Below are 17,602 nucleotides of genomic sequence, written 5' to 3'. Positions count from 1 at the left end.
AAAAAATAATAAACTTGATGTTTGACGTCTTCCAACTTTTAGTGAACAATATTTTATTTTTATCCTTGTCTTAAACATATTAGTTCAGTTTATTTTAATGTGGTAAATGAAATAGATCTAACTTTTGTTCGCTAATTTATGAATAACAATTTTTTGTGTTACTTATTACATTAATGATTTGTTTGTCATGGCGCGAAACATTTGTACAACTTTAAACTATTAATGTTATAAATTCAACATCTTCAAAATTTTAAAAATGTTCAATTACAAACTTTGTTTCCTTTACGTTTCACAGTTGAAAACTTTTTGGTTGCTAAAACATTTATCTTGGTCAAAACTGGGATTGAATTAAATTAAAAAACATCTATAGGTTTTTCATTTTCTTTTAAATCACCTCGTTTCCGCCACACATTGGGCTTAGTAATACAAGCAACAGTGCTACGACAAAAATTGTGGGTGCCCTGAACTTAATACAAATTTTGTATAAATCATGTGTATTATTATTCATTTACAAGGCCAACCATTCATACTAAAAAAAGAGCTTTAAATAAAATAATTTCTCATTTTTTGCGAACACAAGTCGTTTTTGAAATCTTTGAAATCTTTATGAAATTTTTGAAATCTTTTGAAATCTATGTGAATTCGTCAAAATCTCTTGAAGTACTTAAAGTCTTTGTGAAATCTTGAAATTTCTATGAATTCTTTTGGAGTCATTCTCAATTATTGTAAAATTTTTGAAATCTCTACAATCCTTAAAGTACCTGAAATCTTTGTAAAATTTTTATGACGTATTTGTGAATGCTTAGTTTAAATTTGTTTGTGAAACCTTTTGTGTTAGTTTGAAATAATTGAAACCTTTAAAATCTTCTCAAATTTGTTGAAACCTGATTTGATTCTTTAACGTCTTTGAAATATTTGAAATCTTTTGAAAGATTTACAATTTTTGGAAATGTTCGAAATCTTTGTCAAAATTGGGAAATCTGGTGTAAACGCCATTTTCAAATCTTCGAAATCCTTGCAATCTTTATGAAATGTTCAAAATCTTTGTGAAAATTTTGTGAAATATTTTTTTAGTATTGATGTACACTAGGGAGGTCCAAGCAACCGACTTTCGAATAGAGGAAATGCCGCAAAGGCCCTGACATTTTTGCGAAAAATTTACACATAAATGCTCCATTTTGCCTTTTTTTCCATAAATTATTTTTGTTTGGAAAGTGGAATGGTTTTAAGTATTTTTCAACTAATTAACAATTGTTTAAACAATTTTTTTTGTTTTAATAATTTTTTTACTTACTTCTTGAAACGTAGATTTCTTATGTGTTTAGGAATTTTTATTTTTAGGAATAATGATCTTTGTTTCAAGCATTTAGTATTCGTTTAAGCCATTTATTATTATTTAATTGTAACTTTTTCTTAAAAAGAGGTATAAAACTCTAGTTTAAAAAAAATTAGTTAGCTTTGCTGCTCATTATTAAATATCGACGTCATTTAGATACTAGTAACTTATTTTGTAATAAATTCTTATTTGTTTAATTAAATTTTGTTTGATTAAACAATTTTCTTCAGAAATAAATGTTTGAAATTTCTGTTTTCCTGCAATTATTGTGGTAATTTGTCATTGTAAAAAGCAACATTTTTTGTCTAGAACATTATCGTATTGTTTCACAAATTTACTAAATATTAATGTAACATTCTATTGGAAATTGTGATTCAAAAATCTGATTTTTGTATTAATTCAATTAAGTATATTGGTCATTGTTAAATATGTGAACGTTAAGCAAATGCTTTAAATAAATAATTTTTTGTTCATAAAATGTTTAACATTGGTCATGAAAAGTTTTTTTTTTAATAAGACTTCATTCTATAAAAATTACATTCAATTTTGTCGTTCTGAAATTATTTTTATAATTTTTTCGTTCAAATCAGCCCCGCAAACACACTCGTTTGTCCTCTGAATGCTCAAAGTAGGTTTTTTTTTTGTTTATGTTGATCCCTCAGAATAGCTCTGAGTATTCTCAAAGCAATTGGAAATCTTTGTATTTTTTAAACGTCACTGGAAATGGCAACACAACATTTTGCTCTCAAAAATGAAAAATTACCAGATTAATTAAAAAAAAAAAACAGAATTATCCAAAATTTATTATCGAAAAAAATTGTATAAAAGAATAAAATTTATTTAAACAAATAAGAATTTATTAAAAAATAAGGTACTAGTATCTATATGACGCAGATATTTAATAATAAGCTGAAAAGCTAACTAATTTTTTTTAATAGAGTTTTATACCTATTTTTAAGGAAAATTTACAATGAAATAATAATTAATTGTTAAAAAAATACTAAATGCTTGAAGCAAATATCATTATTCCTAAAAATATCCAATTGTTCAATCAAACATAAAAAATCTACATTTCAATGAGTGATAGAAAAAAAAAATCATTTAAACAAAAATAAATTATTTAAACCATTGTTAATTAGTTAAAAAATACTTAAAAACATTCCACTTGACAAATAAAAATAATTTATGGCAATAAAGGGAAAAACAGAGCATTAATGTGTAAATTTTTGGCAAAAATGTCAATTTCAGTTTTTTGGGGTATTTTTGGGGCTCCACAAAGAGGGGGGGGGGGATTTAAAGTTATTAACTTCCGCAAGCTAAATTTACACCCAGAAACCTGAATCCCATTGTTCCGAAACCCAAAATTTCTCCATTTTAATCTTATCGGATTCTCAGGGCCTTCGCGGCACGTCTTAATATTAACCGATTTGGCTAAAACTTGGAGGGATTTTTTTCCAGCAATCACATGAAATCCTTTTAAATATTTCTAAGTCTCTAGAATATATTGAAACCTTCTAGAATCTTCAGTAATGCTTTGTAATCTGATGCTCAAAACCTGAGTGGTAAAATCCTTGAAATTTTCAACTGATAACTTTTATAATTTGTAAGTTGGGTATCATAAAAAATGTATACTTTAGCCAATTATTACCACACTTGCCTTAAAATCAAAACACTGGAAAACACTTCTCCAAACATGAATCTTGACCAGTTTAGCGGGGAACACGAAGTTCTCCTATTCACATCGTGAGCGCTCGGCTTTGAGGTACAATCGTCGGATTCGGCTAACCTCGAGAGATTATTATTATTATTATTATTATTATTATTATTACACCATTAAGCCATTTCCCTTTCGGGGTAGGCGTGACTCACTCAGTAGGGGAAAGGACTAGTGTGTGGAAGGGTTATAGACTTTTCAGATTGATCCAAAATTCTCGTGCTATTTAACTAAATAACACGTTCGTTCCACAGCACTGCTCCGACCCAGGCTGCTGATCAATCTCTCTAGCAATCACCCCAAGCGAAGAACCTCACGAAGTCGTTATGTAAGGTTCCCCACTTGGGTCCATTAGTGGCAAAGGTCTTTTGTTTCAGGCGTCATTCACTCTACTGACACTATTTTTATTAACTATTTGCCGCCATACTCTCCTGTCCTGGCATACTTCTCTAGCTTCTTTTATGTCCATGCATTTTTTCATGCAGACTCTCGTGTTTCTGTGACTTCTTATATCTCATCTAACTAGGGTCTCATTCGCACATTCTAACCATTCTTTCCGCGGTCTACCTCTAATCGGAGCTATTGGGATTTTTTGATATAGTGTTTTGCAATTTCTTCAACTGAAGATTACAATTTCTGTTAGCATCTGTCACAGAAAGTAAAATTATCTCTTAGTACCTTTCACTTTCTCTTTCACTATATTAATTTGTAGAGTATTTATATTAATTTTCGTACCTCAATCTATTAATTTCTATAATTGCTTTTGTATTATTTGAATATGTCATTATCATTTTTTCTTATTCTGCATTTTAATACATGAAATATCGATCTTTGTTATTGAATATACCAATTCTTGTTCTAAAGATATTAGATTTTCATATTCTAATTGTAAAGTTTCGTAATTATGCTAACAATAATTGTTATATTTACACTATTTCCCTAAATCGTTATCGAATATATCAATTATGATTATTGAAATATCAAATATTATTATAAAATTTCTTTCAGTGTACAAGAAATATTCCATTGGCCTATAAAAATACAGCTATTGTTTAAACATCTTAAATAGTTTAAATGCAAAAAATGAAGTGTAAATTTTTTTTTCGAATTTTGTGTGACAATAATAATTATATGTTAATGTTATCGACGCATAATAGTATCGTTAGACATGCCTTATTATCATCACATCTTTTTAGTATAACTATGGTGAACATTTTTAGCTAGTTTATGAAACTTGGGAACTGAATTATATTGGGTTATCATGAAATGCTAGTTGCAAATCAGAAATTTCTAATGGAAAGAAATATTTATTTAAAATAATATATATTTTTTTCATGAACTAAATAAACGTTTCTTCCAACGGATTTCATGAACATTTCAGACAAAAAAAATTGTTTGCACCGAAATAAACGTATAATTAAAACTAATATGCCACAGTGTTAAATTTAATAAAAGCTTATTCGAACGAAATGCAAATGTATTTATTTGAAAAAAGTATTTCCTTGGTTCGAACAAATATGTGAAACAATTAACTGCCGAATTTTAATACAAATAACGATGTATTCCAATGATTTTTTAAAACGTTTTAAAATGTATATTTTGAAAAAAGTATTTCCTTGGTTCGAACAAATATGTGAAACAATTAACTGCCGAATTTTAATACAAATAAAGATGTATTCCAATGATTTTTTAAAACGTTTTAAAATGTATATATTTATTTATTTATTTGCAATAATATCGTGTTGACTTTTAGCATCAGATGAACATTTTTCTTCAGTTCAATGAATAAAATTATTTATCTGAAAACAAAATTTCTTTCACTCATGGAAACCTAACTTACTTGGCCCACCCCGTGTAGGAATCGAATTTGGGAAGAAAAAAAAGGAAAAAATGTAAACAGAACAGATTAGTTTAATGACAAATAAATATTATCCACGCACTAAGTGGGGTTTTCAAACTGATTACTGAAATAAGATTGATTATAATTACGGATCCCGATTTTATTTGCAAACTTCGAAGAAATGACGCGGCGTAAGTACAAGGTGCATCCTCGTTCAAGTTGTGAAACTGAAAATTACTAAGTGTCTACACAGTCACAGAAGCCAGCGCAGAAGGTGCTATACATAGCTCATTTCTATTTCATTGATATAATAAATCTTTAAATTATACTTTTCACATAATAATTCATCTAGCATCCATAATTACATCTTTGATAATGTCACGGCTCTCAAAAATGTGTATTTTCTACAACAAAATTATCCTGACCAGTGACCGGTCAGCTAATGACCATGGGTTTTAACCAGGGCCGTTCGGGCCAGTAATCGGCCGGCTCCGGACTAGGTGATTCGAGAAAAATGTAGCACGGCGTGTTCCCAAACGGTTCCTGTCCATGAAACCCAGACAGGGGTAGCCTGGCCGGGATCCGACCGGATACCTTGTTGTAGTAGGGCCAATCGGGGAAATTCCTGCACGAGACTCATGAAGGAATACCTAATTCAATCGATTTCATTTAAATGAGAAAAATTTTCTTAGTGCGCTAAATAGAGATTCCAAGAAACTATGTTTTTACCTCCTGAAAAAAAACAGTTTTTTACATGAAAATGTTCACAATTTTTTTGAAGAAATATTTATTCCTATTAAAGATTTTTTTCTTTGTATTAAAGAAATTTTAAATATATAATATAATATAAAATATCAAAGAAACGCATTTCCTAGTAGTTCTTCAGTGTGTACATAATTAGAATAATAAAACTTTCTATCTTTTTCTAAATAGCCCTTGGAGAAAGATTATACAGAGCTTCCTAGTTACGCCTATGGGCACTTGCTCCTTTAAGCAGAGCAACTAGAGAAGGTAGCTTGGTGGGTGAGCGGATTTTTTTCAACCTTTAAGAAATCCGGCAGAAATCGAAGCTTGTTACCAGCGCAAACTCGTTGACGGCGTCGAGTCGCTTCACGTCGGTACGAGACCACAACAGTGCGACGTCAATGGAATCGTGTCAGTAGATAGGTAGGATGGATGGATATATGGATGCATGGATGGATGGCTGGTTTGTGTTCGTGTTCCTGAGCACCTAGCAACCTGTATCACGGAATCCATGGGCAATGGTTGAGTAGGTGGGTCTGGGTTCTCCTGTCGCTTTTGTAAACTCATTAGATTCACGAATCGTTTGCGCAAGCGTCCTAGTTGACACCACAGAGGGGTACATTGTGACTCCGCCTTCGACCCTCGATTGCTCGAACCACCCTCGCTGATAGGTAACCTACGGGGTCATCCGCTATCATCGTGGGCGGGCTCAACCCTAGTTTGCTACCCCCATATTCAATCCAGAAACTCGCACAATTGTACCGGCTCTCCCAGTGTCATACAGAGTTAGCTTCCACCATGATCGTATTTAAGGTGGTCATACAGTGAACGAGGGAAACCAGGTCAAAAATTTCAGTTTTTTCATTGTCATCGTTCAGAGTGAGGTGCAGGTGATGACTCGGTTTTGTGATACATACGAACGTACAGTGAACGATATAGGATATAAAGGCTGAGAGGTGTGCGGTTTCGGTCATCGCGACCGTCGCGATGCTGGACCTCAAGGGCAGCGGGACCACCGCCGCCGAATTGCCACGTACCACAGCTTTCACTAATCTCTCCATGCTTTTCGCCGGTATGTCATTCAAAGTGTGCGAAAACATTAATTTGTTCAATATTCATTTATTTTAGTCCTTTTAATTTTTTGTATAATCGCCGCAGTACTGTGGCATTAGTACCAGATTAAAAAAACAGTGTTTAGTTTTTGAATTACCCGTGCAGAGATTGCCCCTAACAAGGCCCTAGCCAGAGTTCCCGTTTCCAATAAAAGAATTGTAATATAATGAGGCTGCACGCAGAAAAAAGAACCTTACATTTTACTGAAAACCAAGTTAAATCTACCGATCTTCGTAATACGTATATATGGACAACACGACAGTTCACTAAACGTTACAATTATAGGAAAATAAATATGACTATCATTGATGGTTACCAGTACTGATTGTCAAGTGGTGCTGACCTGCGGATCAGTAGATTTTACCGATCCAGTCGCTATTCTGTACAGTCCCTGGATGCTGCAATTACGAATTATCATGTCACTTTAACAAATAATATAAAGAGGTCTAAATTATGTTATTCGCGTAGACTACAGTTAACACAGCCCTATAAATTGTGAAAAAGTATTGCTATTAAATAATTGATAAATAAACGCACGGTTATTTCTTATACATATTTTCGGATATACTTATAATTATCCGGTATTTGTAAATTATAATTCTTATAATACGATTAAAATTTCGCACGCCATGGGGGCCATTTGAATGCATGAACCTAAGTACGCAAGTCAGTAGTCTTAACCACTACACTATTACGCGATTTGCGATCTGTAAAATAATTTTGAAATGCATTTGTAACTAAGGGTGGTGACCTCGGAAACGACTTCTGAATACGCGACCATGCCATCGCGGCACACACAAAAGTTCTAGCATTTACCTCATATCTATATGTCAACTGAAACAGTCACGGAACAAAAATACGTCTTGCTCCAATAAAGTCTCAAGTGTACGCGATCTGTGAATAAGTTGTGCCATCCAAAATATTGTATTATTTTTATAAATCCCCTTCCTTGCAAAATGGGAATATGGAGGAATTTGACGACTGTCACAGAAATGTCAAAAAGGATTGTTTTTTAGGTGATGAAATTCATTCAATGCCGATTGCGTCGTGAATTCACCTGGTGCTCCGCGCGGATAGGCTGCGTTGCGACTTTAGGGGCGATTTAAGTAAACCGATCGGAACGGTAGCATATACCGATCTTTCGATAATGTCCACTGCACTACTATCTTAATCTCGGTTCAGTGGATTTTACATTTCGTGCAGTATGTAATATGAGGGAATAGAGGTTTATTTTATTGAAGGATAACCGTTGAATTAATTTTCATTTCATTGTAACATTTGCGAAATGCTAAGTGATTTTGACACTTTCACCCTCTTATTAAGAGCAGTTAATACTGTTACGGTTACAAGAAACCCTTGAAAATTCTTGATAAGTAAATATTACATTTCTTTTATCTGCGTGTGTAATAAGGCAGCGATATGAGACTAATTTCTTATTAACAACAAATTTTATAGTGTTGTTTCGCCTGAAACTAATAAGGTGACAGCGAGATACTAATGACCGAATCCATGTCATTTTATACCGGTTCTACACTCAGCCGCAAAACCTCTCGGGGACGTAATATGACAACAACTTTTGACCTAATTGATTAAATGATCGTTTTATTCCTTTTAATTAAAGCGTGTACGATCTTCTTTCAAAATGCGCCGGAAATGTATAAAAAGTTTCAAAGCGAATAAAATGGCGGTGGTCTTTCTGAAATTATTAAAAAACCTTTTTTTTTAAACCCCACACTTATATTTTAGGCAAGGCCGTATCCGGGCTGAAGGGGTGGTCAACTTGTTTTGATCCCCTTGGCCTTAATTCTGAAAACATGTACAAAATAGGCATATACTTGCCTGAGTGCGCGCGAGTATGCTGCTTGATATCCGTACCCGAACATTTTTTCTGGCTCGGCCTTGATTTTAAGCAAATTTTGGTTGAATTTTTTCTTTCATAAAGAATTAATGTTTTGAGTTTCACGCGGGCTAAATATTTTTTGTTTCTGAAGGAATTTTCATTCATAAAATCGAATTTATCACAAAAAAGGTCAGATACGAAAAATTGTTGACATAAATGTTTGCACGTTTTAAGAAGTTCTATGAAAAACACTTTTTGCAATATCTTGCATCGTTTACGAGAAAAATGATTCGTAAACTATTTTTGAGCCTGTGCGAATTTTTTCCTGAAAATATAATTTTCTAATTTTTCTCGTTAACAACGAATGATATCACAAAATAGAAAGAGGTATTTTTCGTAGCACTATTTTAGATGTGCACACTTTCATGTAAACATTCTTTCGTATTGGTCGTTGCTTCTGAAAAAAGTGATAAAATTCTTATTTATAAAAAATATTCTCCTGGCCGCAAAAGTTATTCAGCTTGCATACAATTCTCAAGATATTTCCGTTGTGAAGGTAAAAATACCACAACAAATTGGCGAAAAATGTGTGCATTTTTTGAGAAAATTTACTTTTAATATTTTAATAAAACGACACCCCTTTGTTAATTTTGAACGTTTCTTAGATTTTCCGGCGGATTTCAAAAGAAGATAATAAACAATTCTGAAATTTGCTAAATACTATACTAAAATTAATGAGTCATTCGAAAAAAATGTGACAGTCGAAAATACGAAAACGACAAGTTCGTAACCCGTCGTGAAAAACTCCACCAACTCACACTGCACAATTATAGCACATAAATACGCACATTATTATTATAATTATTAGTATTTATACACATAACGATGTAGAATATACATTCGCTGATGTAACTAACTTAACCTTTACACTTATATACATAGTACGCAAACATACACATATAAACACGCATCGCACGCAAATCACGCTGTGAGAAGGGGTTTGAAGATTCCTTATATATGAAATGGTGAGAATTCTTAGAATTGTGAGAAACGGCATCGTGCTTACTAAATCGACTTTGAAACATTCATTTGAAACAAAAATTGTGGGTGCCCTGAACTTAATAAAAATTTTGTATAAATCAAGTATATTATTATACATTTACAAGGTCAACCATTTATAAGAAAAAAGAGCTATAAATAAAATAATTCCTCATTTTTTGCGAACACAAGTTGTCTTTGAAATCCTTGAAATCTTTATAAAATCTTTGAAAGCTTTTGAATTCTTTGTGAATTCGTTGAAATCTCTTGAAGTACTTAAAATCTTTGTGAAATCTTCAAATTTCTGTGAATTCTTTTGGAGTCATTCTCAATGTTTGTAAAATGATTGAAATCTCTTCAATCTTTAAAGTACCTGAAATCTTTGTAAAATTTTTATGACGTATTTGTGAATGCTTATTTCAAAATTGGTTTGTGAAACCTTTTGTGTTAGTTTGAAATAATCGATACGTTTAAAATCTTCTCAAATTTGTTAAAACCTGATTTGATTGTTTAACGTCTTTGAATTATTCATGAAATCTTTTAAATCTTTTAAAAGCTTTACAATTTTTGGAAATGTTCGGAATCTTTGTGAAAATTTTGAAATCTGGTGTAAAAGCCATTTTCAAATCTTCGACAGCCTTGCAATCTTTATGAAATATTTAAAATCTTTGTGAAACTTTTGTGAAATTTTTTGAAATATTTGTGAATTTTGTTTATTCGTTGAATACATCGAATTCTTTGAAATATTAGTGAAATATTTTCAAATCTTCCAAATGTTTTACAATCTTTGAAATCTGGTGTACTGTACCCTTTTTAAAATGTTTGAAATCCTTCAAATCTTAGGAAATATCAAAAAGCCTTGTAAAATTGGTGTGAAATATTTTTAAACTAGCGATGTACACCAGGGTGGTGCAAACAACCGACTTTCGAATAGAGCACAAGCTCCTCCACCATTTTCTGAGGTTGCCGAAAAAAAATTCCCTCCAAGTTTGAGCCAAATCAGTTAATATTAAGACGTGTCGCAAAGGCTCCGTTTTCCCTTTTTTGCCATAAATTATTTTTGTTTGTCAAGTGGAATGCTTTCATGTATTTTTCAACTAATTAACCGTTGTTTAAATACCGTTGTATTAAATATCGACGTCATTTAGATACTAGTAACTTATTTTGTAATAAATTCTTATTTGTTTAAATAAATTTTGTTTGTTTATACAATTTTTTTCAAAAATAAATGTTTGAAATTTCTGTTTTCCTGCTATTATTGTGGTAATTTGTCATTGTAAAGAGCAACATTTTTTGTCTAGAACATTATCGTATTGTTTCACAAATTTACTAAATATTAATGTAACCTTTTATTGGAAATTGTGATTCAAAAATCTAATTTTCGTGTCAATTCAGTTAAGTATATCGCTCATTGTTAAATATTTAAACGTTGATCAATGCTTTAAATAACTATTTTTTTGTTCATAAAATGTTTTACATTGGTCATGAAAAGTTTATTTTTTTTAGTAAAACTGCATTCTATAAAAATTACATTCAATTTTGTCGTTCTGAAATTATTTTTATAATTTTTTCGTTTATATCAGCCCCGTAGACACACTCGTTTGTCCTCTGAATGCTCAAAGTAGGTTTTTTTTTGTTTATGTTGATCCCGCAGAATAGCTCTGAGTATTCTCAAAGCAATTAGAAATCTTTGTATTTTTTAAACGTCACTGGAAATGGCAACACAATATTTTGCTCTCAAAAATGAAAAATTACCAGATTAATCAAAAAAAAAAACAGAATTATCCAAAATTTATTATCGAAAAAAATTGTATAAAAGAATAAAATTTATTTAAACAAATAAGAATTTATTAAAAAATAAGGTACTAGTATCTATATGACGCAGATATTTAATAATAAGCTAAAAAGCTAACTAATTTTTTTTAATAGAGTTTTATACCTATTTTTAAGGAAAATTTACAATGAAATAATAATTAATTGTTAAAAAAATACTAAATGCTTGAAACAAAGATCATTAATTCCAAAAATATCCAATTGTTCAATCAAACATAAAAAATACTTACAAACATTCCACTTGACAAAAAAAAAATTTATGGCAAAAAAGGGAAAAACAGAGCATTTATGTGTAAATTTTTGGCAAACAGGTCAATTTCATTTTTTTGGGGCATTTTTGGGGCTTAACAAAGGGGGCGGGGGCATCTAAATTTAATGTAATTTAATAGAAATGATTGATTAGAGACTCCTTAACGAATTTTTAATATCTTCCGCAAGTTAAGTTTAAATCCAGAAACCTGAATCCCATTGTTCCGCAAACCAAAATTTCCCCATGTTAATCTTTTCTGATTTCCAGGGCCTTTGCATCACGTCTTAATATTAACCGATTTAGCTAAAACTTGGAGGGAATTTTTTTTCTGGAACCACATGAAATGGGAGGGGGGGGGGGCGTGGAAGGCCCTCTAATCCAAACAAAAATTTCAACAGGTATGATTTTGGACCACCCTAATGTACACGCCTCTTTTCAATCGGTCAAATCCATAAAATCTTAGTAAAACGTTCATAATTCTTTGTGAAACGTTCAAAAATCCTTTTAAATATTTAAAATCTTTAGAATATATTGAAATCTTCTAGAATCTTTAGTAATGCTTTGTAATCTAATGCTCAAAAGCTAAGTGGTAAAATCCTTGAAATTTTCAAATAATAACTTGTATAATTTGCAAGTTGAATATCATAAAAAAATGTGTACTTTAGTCAATTATTATCACTCTTGCCTTAAAAACAAAACACTGCAAAACACGTGTCCATACATGAATCTTGACCAGTTTAGCGGGGAACACGAAGTTCTCCGATTCACATCGTGAGCGCTCGGCTATGAGGTACAATCGTCGGATTCGGCTAACCTCGGGATATTATCAGAGCTATTCGAATTTTTTGATACAGTATTTTGCAATTTCCTCAACTGAAGATTACAATTTCTGTTAGTGTCTATCACAGAAAATAAAAATATCTCTTATTACCTTTCACTTTCTCTTCGACTGCGTTTTAATACATAAAAAATCAATCTTTGCTATTGAATATACCAATTCTTGTTCTAAAGATAGTAAGTTTTAATATTCTAATTGTAAAGTTTCGTAATTACGCTGAAATTAATTTTTATATTTACCCGATTTCCCTAAATCGTATCGACTATCTCAATTATGAATATTGAAATATCAAGTATTATTATAAAATTTCTTTCAGTGTAGAAGCGTTAAAGCTCCATCGATTGGGCCCCCATCTATCCTAGATTTCTTAAAGATATAAAGATAGAACAATTCTTTCTCTTCTATGTAGCGGATGATCTTTCCATAATTTTCTCAAACTTTCAGAACGTAATTTCAATCGGCATTGGATAGCAACACTGATATTGATCAATAACATTGTTATATATCGAACGTAGTCCGAAAACATAGATTGCTCTTATTGCATTTCTTTCCTAGTTCACTTGTTCCCAATAAACATATTTATACATTTGGAGTGTGCAAAAAATATAGAAGTCAATAAAAAAGCTGTACACAAATTTAATGTTTGCTTTTGATTCGACTCGTCATAATAATAAGCTTGTCTCGGCTCAACGCGTTTAAACGTGTTCAACGCGTTTTAAGTTTCGATTTTTTCCACCACTTCAAATTTCATTTCGCATAAGTCACTTGTTTTTCAGTTGCTGTGTTGGCAATTTTGTTCATAGAAATAATTGAAATCAGATAATGCACGTTTGCTATGTTTATACTCAGTCCAATAATTTTTTTATTCGTGATTTCTAAAGTTTAAATGATCAGAGGAAAATATAGAGTTTTTATCTTAACCGATTTTCGGGAATAAAATGAGCTACGTACAACAGGATTGACATTATATGGTTCAAAATTAACAATTTTTCTCAAATTTCTTAAAATGCAGCTAAATTTAAAATGAAGTTTAAATCAGCATTGCCTTATAAGGATTTATAGTGTTAAATAATCCAAGTAAGAAGAAAGGATTAAATTGATCAATTTTTAATTCGAAGAATGGGAAAAAGTTGATCCGCAACAAGTTTGAGCCTCCAATTTTTACTATGATAATAATTACAGTGTTACAAATATTTGCAATGTAAATATACATTTTATATACATTCGTATATTCTAAAAACTCGGTCTATGAATTATTCATTAAGAGGCTGCATATTAAATTGCATATACATGTATATTGATCAACTCTTATAAAAATCAGGAAATTTGCCTTCGTACAAATTAAATGTAAGTTTCGTCGTAATTTTTAATTCTAAATAAAGCATAATATTTTTTCTTGATAAACATCAATTATACTGTGTGTTAAGTAACAGATTTCAATTAAGCGAAAAATTAAGATACCTAGCCTAAAAGTAGCGGTACCGGTCGGGAAAAATTTCGTGGCACTCTTGAATTATGCTAAAGCCAGTACAGTTTCTCTCAAGCCTGTTCTATTCCCACATTACTAGCCTGGTGCTACACCGACACAGTCTAGTTTTTCTACGCATTTGATTCAAACCTTTCTGCACCCTCGTACCAGTCAAAGTGCTATTTAGGAGTTTGTTACGAATTTTAATATATGAGAACTTTCCAGATTTTCGCTAATTTCTATACAAAATCACAGTTTCGACTGAAACCAAAATTACATAAATGAATTCAGAAAATATTAATTTGTAAATATAAGATTTAGGAAATTACAATACAAAATTGCATAAATGCTCGAGATATAATTAAATTTACACTATTACATATTTAAGATAATAAGCAATAATTATTATTAATTTAGATGTTATTGGTTTTGTCTCCTGGTCTTAATCAATATTATTAAAATATTGCTTAATCTTAAGATTGTGAAAAAATGCTCTCTAGCTCCGCTGGGATATGAGCCCAGGTCCTTCAGATTGTCCGTCTGATGCTCTACCAACTAAGCTACCAAAAGAAGTGAAAATCTTCAGAATAATTATTATTTTAATAATATTGACTAAGGCCAGTAGATAAAACCAATAACATCTACATTATTAACTAATTTCCCGGGTCAAAAAAAAACATACATCAATAATAAAATATGACTTCATGTTCAGTAATAAAAATCTTACAATTATAAGAAATGACGTTAACATTCAGCTTGAAAGAAGGTTAGGAAGAAAATGTTATCGTCTCTCCGTAGCTCAGTTGTTAGAGCATCAGACCGGCAATTTGAAGGACCTGGTCTCATATCCCAACGGAGCTAGAGAGCAGTTTTTTCACAATCTTAAGATTAATAAATATTTTCATAATATTTATTACGACCAGTAGACAAAACCAATAACATCTCAATTATTAATTAATTTCTCAGGTCAAAAAAACCTACATCAATAATATCAATAATTATTATTGAAGATGATTAAAATCTTAATATACAAACTGCATTCTTAAAAACAATTGTCATTAAAGATTGTTTGAAAACATTTTTTCCATTGAATAACATAGTAAAGTTATATTAAATTTATATTCAATTTATAATAATCATAATGTTATATGTATAATACAATTATTATATTTATAACATTCTCGAAAATCAAATTTTAGCATAAATGAGTTATTTAATTTATTTTAATTATTATTCTTTGAGTAAGTGATAATTATAGGCCTAACGTATAAATTATTAGAAATAAATATTATGATGTAATGAATTGAAATTCATATCCGATAAAAATGAAAAAGTTTTTAATTTTTACCTGGCTGAGTGGAGACAGGACAAAGTTACAGCAACATAATATGAAGTTACATCAACAGTTTGATACCTGGCGTATGTACAAGATTTTCGGAAACTCATTTTTTCATTTTTTGTGTACAAAAACTTTAATTTTTATTTTCATTTCACTGCGAAATCTCTATATATTAGAATTTTATGTAAAAAGTCACTTGACTGTTAGCTTGTGGCATGCCAATATCGACTCATGGCGAACTATAAACAGTACAGCGCCACACAATTTTTCAAACCCGGTACACACGTTATAAATTCTGAAATTCACAGTAAATTTGGAAGATAATTCCACCCGTATGTTGCACTGCAGAATATAAATGAGAATTTTGTTAACGCTTTTCAGATTATTGCTTTTGTTCTAAATATTTGACAAGAATTGGGGGCATCAAAGAACTTTTAACCTTCACGCATAACATTTCAAACTCATAACAAAATCATTTCCAGTTATTTTGAGCTCACGTTATATGCTATACGATACGTATATTGTCGCATTGTTGATGGTTCGTTTCGAATTGTTGGGTTTTATAATAAAAAAATAAATACTAGAAATAAACTGCATTTAGCACATTTCCGATGAAATTACTTGTTCCGTCGGAGCGGTCAACTACTCTTGATCCCGTGAAATTCTTTGAGATTTCTTAAAACCTTTTTTAATATCTTGACATACTTAGAAATTCTTTGAAATCCTTTAAGCCCACTTTAAGGTTCATTAAACCTCTTATAATATTTTCAGTCTTCTGAAGTATTTTTTAAATATTTTAAGTTATTTTTTGTTCTTTTGAAATTCCTAAAAATATTTGAACTTTTGCTTGAAACACTTTCCCTCATCAATTAACTTTAATTTCCCCTCATCGTAAGTTGAGATAAAAACGCTGGCGGCAATAGACAATTACATTAACAGTTGTGAAAATGGTTGAAATTGTCAATGTTATTTATCAATTTTCAGAGTGATTTGATACAATTCTGTTATAAACAAAATATTGAAGTTTTCCTATATTAAAAACATTGATGTCTCACGAAATATCATTTATAGTGAAAGGAAGAAATGCAACAGCGTGCCAAATATCTGCAGTACCTATAGTTTTCATCAATATTGAATTAAGATCGTAGATATATATACTTATTCGAAGTATGCTTTAGGTCAAACACATGCAAGAGAAAATTAAAATTCGCATACAGAAAATTATTTCATTTTTAAGACATTATTGACCTGTAACTTCTTTGGTATCTGCAAAAAGTATACCGTATTGTTCCGTATTGCAACCGTATCTACAGAAATACATGGATGAAGGCAATACAAACTTTCTTTATCCACAAAGCCCTTTACAAAGAATTTAAACAATAAAAGTCCGAAGAAACCCTCTGCTTTTTTAATTGTCATACAAAATATTGAGTGAATGATTTTCTTTCTGTGTGTAGGGGGATGGCCAAATTTATTAAACAATGCACGGCAAAATAGATGGCGTTGCTTGTGCAGGGTATAAGTTGATGGAAATGACTATATGGAATATATCCAGCCCATACAATTATAAAAGTACATAAATCGTTAGGAAATCATATTAAATACATATTCTCATTTATGTGATTAAAAAGTAACGCTATATACAAGAAAAATAACACTTATAGTACTGTTGCGACATTTCTAATTTAAATTAACTTTAGACCCACTCCGTCTGCTTGCGGCCTAGCAAGTGAGATTTCAGATTCGGAGTGTCTCCAAGTAAAAATGCTTCGACTTGAGTTCGATTTTGTTATGTTTTGAGTTTGTCTCCAAGACATCGATGTCTGGCTGCGTCTCAAAACTGAGTCGAGACATAGGCCTTCGTCTTACTTTTATGGCCACGACAGTTAAAACGGCGTGTACTTGTCTCAAGTTTAGTCTTGTCTTGGTTAGACGATGTTTACTTGTCTCAAATCAAGCCTTGTCTTGGATGAGATGGTCGAACCTTTTTCGGCTCATAAACGAGATTGAAATTGATAAATGAAAAATTTGTAATTATTAAAGTAATTATTTTTAATTGAAAAATTTAGAATCTGTTGCTCCTAACAAGTATAACCCTTAATAATTTCCTTTAAAAAAATAAAAATTGTAACTTTCTAGAACGACCTCCTACAAGCGGTTAGAAATACGTAAAAACAAACAAAATTTTCGGTATCATCATCAAACAAGTATAATACAAATGAAAATCAGTAAATGAGTTGATTGTATAT

The 17,602-nt window shown here is 31.0% G+C and overlaps 1 protein-coding gene across 1 annotated transcript in view; it reads left to right on the top strand.

The window, feature by feature from the left end:
- Window positions 1–6,636: 6,636 nt before the first annotated feature.
- LOC117169174 (transcriptional regulator ERG homolog) overlaps window positions 6,637–17,602 on the top strand; it is a 385,473-nt gene continuing 374,507 nt past the window's right edge. The window contains exon 1 of the mRNA XM_033355398.1: window positions 6,637–6,706. Within this exon, the coding sequence (XP_033211289.1) occupies window positions 6,694–6,706 (13 nt within the window). The 5' untranslated portion in view covers window positions 6,637–6,693. The remainder of the gene's footprint in view (window positions 6,707–17,602) is intronic.

Source organism: Belonocnema kinseyi, chromosome 3 (assembly GCF_010883055.1).
Source record: "Belonocnema kinseyi isolate 2016_QV_RU_SX_M_011 chromosome 3, B_treatae_v1, whole genome shotgun sequence".
Lineage (NCBI taxonomy): Eukaryota > Metazoa > Arthropoda > Insecta > Hymenoptera > Cynipidae > Belonocnema > Belonocnema kinseyi.
Note: the sequence above shows the minus strand (reverse complement) of the source record. Positions and strands in the feature narration are given on the sequence as shown.